The sequence below is a fragment of the Notothenia coriiceps genome, unplaced genomic scaffold (genome assembly GCF_000735185.1).
Source record: "Notothenia coriiceps isolate Sejong01 unplaced genomic scaffold, NC01 NC01_scaffold00019000, whole genome shotgun sequence".
Classification (NCBI taxonomy): domain Eukaryota; kingdom Metazoa; phylum Chordata; class Actinopteri; order Perciformes; family Nototheniidae; genus Notothenia; species Notothenia coriiceps.
This window is the reverse complement of record NW_011351701.1, coordinates 634,194-638,045: the sequence shown is the minus strand read 5'-3', so window position 1 is coordinate 638,045 and position 3,852 is coordinate 634,194. Positions and strand designations below refer to the sequence as shown.

The window sequence follows — 3,852 nt, the reverse complement described above, 5'->3', positions numbered from 1 at the left end:
TTAAGACTTGAACATGGTCATTTTTGTTTTGTAACAATGAATACAAAATTAAAAAAAAGTATTTAAAAAAAATCCCGATCCCCGATTTTTTTCTCCCAATTCCGATCTTTTGAAAATCACGTGATCGGCTCCGATCCCCGATCACGTGATCGGATCGGGACATCTCTAACTATAAAATATGTTTTAATGACAACGAGCATTATGAGTTAAATATGATCAATCCCTCAAATATCGGTCTAAATAATCAATAGATTTGTTTTCTTCCCCAAATCGTGCACCCATATCTGTTGCATCAAACAACCTAAAAAGACTTCTTTATTTTGTATTTACGTACCTTTTCTTATTCAAGTTTTATTATCTTTGCTTTTAAATTAGTGTTTTTAAATGCCCCTTTATAATATGTTTCTTAATGTCTTTCATTTTTGTAAAGCACTTTGAATTGCCTTGTGTCGAAAGGTGCTATATAAATAAACTTGCCTCTTATTGTGATAACATTTCAGGTGGAGTTTGAATCGATTAAGCTAGAGATGACCCATAAGAACGAGGAGCAGGAGGAGCTGCGAGCTCAGATGGAGGAGACGGAGCGGCTGAGGGAGATCTCGGAGAGGCAGCTGGACGAGGCCCTGGACTCCCTGAAGGAGGAGAGGGAGCAGAAGAACTGTCTGCGGCGGGAGCTCTCCTCCCTGACCCTCAACCCCTTTGAGTCCATGGGGAACCTGGAGCTCCACCTGGATCAGCTGGATGACAGCCAGGAGGAGGGCCAGGGGGGAGAGGGGGGAGTGGACCAGGACAGCGGCATTAACAATGGTCCTGGCTCTGCTCCCAATTCTGCTCACCCTCCTCACTCGGGGGGCTCGAAAAGTAACGGCCATATCCGACGCTACTCCACTCCGCGCAGCAGCATGGCGTTCCCCCGCGCTCCGGCCTCGGGGCTGGTGTCCGACCTGCTGAGTGAGCTACACTTCTCAGACAGTCAGAAACTAAAACAGCAACTCCTGCAGGTTGGTGAACTTGTCTCACTTTTAAAAATGTATTAAAGGGGACCTCCACTTGTTCATTTCTTTTACACATCAACATGTGTCCCCTAAAGAGACTGAAAGTTTCAGGAAAAAAAGCTTCTCTCTCTTTTTGCCCTGATCCATTTATATAAAAACCTGTCTGAAAATGAGCTGATCAGAGTTTGGCCACTTTATGACGATGTCATAACGATTTGTTGGCTTGTGTAACCATTAGCCAATCAGCGAACCAAGGTAACCCCCCCCCCCCTTACTCACCTGAATCTCCTCCTAGAGCACCATTGAGTTATTTTTAACCAAATATCTCTCAGAGGGGCGTGGGGAGGGGCTCCTTATTTTCATCTAAAGTAACAGACAGAGAATCAGCACTTTTGAAACAGGGCTGAAAAAGAGGGGATTATGGGTAATGCTGCAATGATCTGTTTGGTGTTTGGAGCCAATCAGAGACATGTTCTGTATAAATCTGAGACCTATAATACATTGATGAAAAACAGTNGCTTATCAGTACTCGCTAGCTTATTGCTACAATTAGACACTGCGCCCACTGGCTTGTTTTCATAGACCTGGTTGCTTATTTCTCTCAAATCTGGCAACAGAGTGGGCGCAGTGTCTAATTGTAGCAATAAGCTAGCGAGTACTGATAAGCTTTATTTTGTTTTGATCCAATGCTGCTGTGAAAAAAAGAAGCTATATCCATGTTGGATAGAATATCCAATTTAAATAAAAAAATAACCTTAAGGGACAACTTGAATGCTTTTTTTTTCTCTTAATGCATTGCATAAAGATGGGATCGGGAAAAATCGGTATCGGCAAATTGTCAAAATCAAATGATCGGAATCGGATCGGGAGCAAAAAAAGGTGATCGGGACATCCCTATTTATAGTGTAATATTTTAAGAGGGTATGAACCAAACATATGCTTTGTTAAGTTGGTAGGATACTGTTTGTAGGCCAGGATATTTCTGCAGCTCCATAAAAAAAGTATTTGTGTACTCTAACACTTATTTAGTGTTGATCAAATATCTGTACAATAGCGTTAAACACCCCTTTCGGCTTGGGTGGACAATTCAGGTCTATTCTTTTTATATACAAATTAGTACTCATGCACTTTTAAACATGCGGCTTTATGGATGAGCTCCTTTGTTGGTTTACATAGAACCCTTCAATTATCCCGACAGCAGGCTGTAGAGGGAAGGCTGGGTGTTGCACAAAATAACAGGCCTTGGCTCAATTAGTCATGGACAGTTTGTCTTGGCAGAGCTGCAATAAACACGGAGAAGGTACATCTGCGTACGGAAACAGTTGCCTCTCTCCCTTTAGAATCCAAGCAACATCACTATTTAATATTAACACCCAACAGTATTTACTATTCAGAGTAAGTTACCAAATGTTCTAGCGACGTCAGAAAATGTAAAATGCATTTGGAAGGAATGCAGGTCGGAGCGCGGATTACATGGTGCGGTGCCACTAACAACTATAAGTGAAAAGGTCCCAGTAGGCTGGCTCTTAAGGGAGGCAGCCTCATATTATCATTAATCTTCAACTAGTCGGTGCAGTCTACACAACATAGGCCAGTTCGTAAAGTTATATCAGCAACATGTGACGAAGATTATACATTTGTTGCAGTCAAGGCAGTTTTGCCCTCATATAGTGTTCTATAACAATGAACCGTAGGATTAAGTGTTAACATCCACTTACAAGAACTTCACAAACACAAAGTATAGAAAGTAAAAAAGCTAATTCAATAAAAATCAATAGTATGGCATAATGTTCATATCAACATTTTCTCCCTTAATTGCATATTTCTACAGATAGTTTTAATATCAATTTTCTGGATAGCTACATTTTCATTAATTAATATTTTCAACAATCCATCCATAGAATTACGGGCAGTGTGAGAAACTTGTAACTGTTAAAGTTGTAGCTTGAATGATGAATGAAAGACAACTGACCTGATTCTCCTTGAGCACGGACACCTGTTTCTGCAGAGAGGTGTTCTCTTCCTCTAGCTCGCTATTGTCCTGCAACTGGCGCTGCTCACGTACTTTGTATTCCTTCATCTCGTCCCTCTGATGGCCCTTTTCGGCATCTAGACACTCACACTCCTGTAGAACACAACTCAAGGTCAAATCAATCCAAAGCCAAACATTTGAACTGCACAATAAATGTGCAACTTCCAAGTCATGCACATTACATTTCACTTTGGGAACGAGGCTACACAGCGGATACATCCTCATCAGGACGTGACAGGTTCCACACAGTTTCACAACACTAGGGGTGGGGGAAATCATTGATACAGCTTAGTATCGCAATACTTCATGTACCAATAAAGAAGATCAACAAATATTTTGGAGCGCACTTCCACAACCTACTAAACATATATAAATATGATAACCAAGGTCACTCACAACCTGTCATGTTTAATCTGCTACACGCAGTACTCTTATTTTGGTAACCCCTGATCCGGAAGTAGCGAGCTAAGAGGTTCCGGCTTGACGAGGTTAGTAAAAGTTGACTGTACGCTAGAGGCCGGAGCATAAAGTAGACCCTCCAGAAAAACGCTGGCAAAAATCCTTGATTATGCGATTAAACATGCGGGGATTTTATGTGATTTTATGCGGTGAAATTGCGGGAAGTTGCGAAATATGCGGAAAGTTGCGAAATATGCTAAATATGTGGGAAAAAAGAATAACAATTTTTTTTAAATATTGGGCTGTCTTATTTATTCTCTCTCACACACAACCTGCCACTAACGTTAAACCCCTTTACTATTCAATTAAACACATTCAATGTTTATTTATTGTAAAAGCAATTGGGCTATTTTAATCTCACACACA

General features: G+C 41.0%; 1 protein-coding gene across 1 annotated transcript in view; it reads left to right on the top strand.

Annotated features, from left to right (window-relative positions):
• Window positions 1-1,037, top strand: part of LOC104951629 (protein bicaudal D homolog 2-like) — a 1,095-nt gene extending 58 nt beyond the window's left edge. Inside the window, exon 2 of the mRNA XM_010778338.1 lies at window positions 501-1,037. Coding sequence (XP_010776640.1) covers window positions 528-1,037 — 510 coding nt within the window. The 5' untranslated portion in view covers window positions 501-527. The remainder of the gene's footprint in view (window positions 1-500) is intronic.
• Window positions 1,038-3,852: the final 2,815 nt, after the last annotated feature.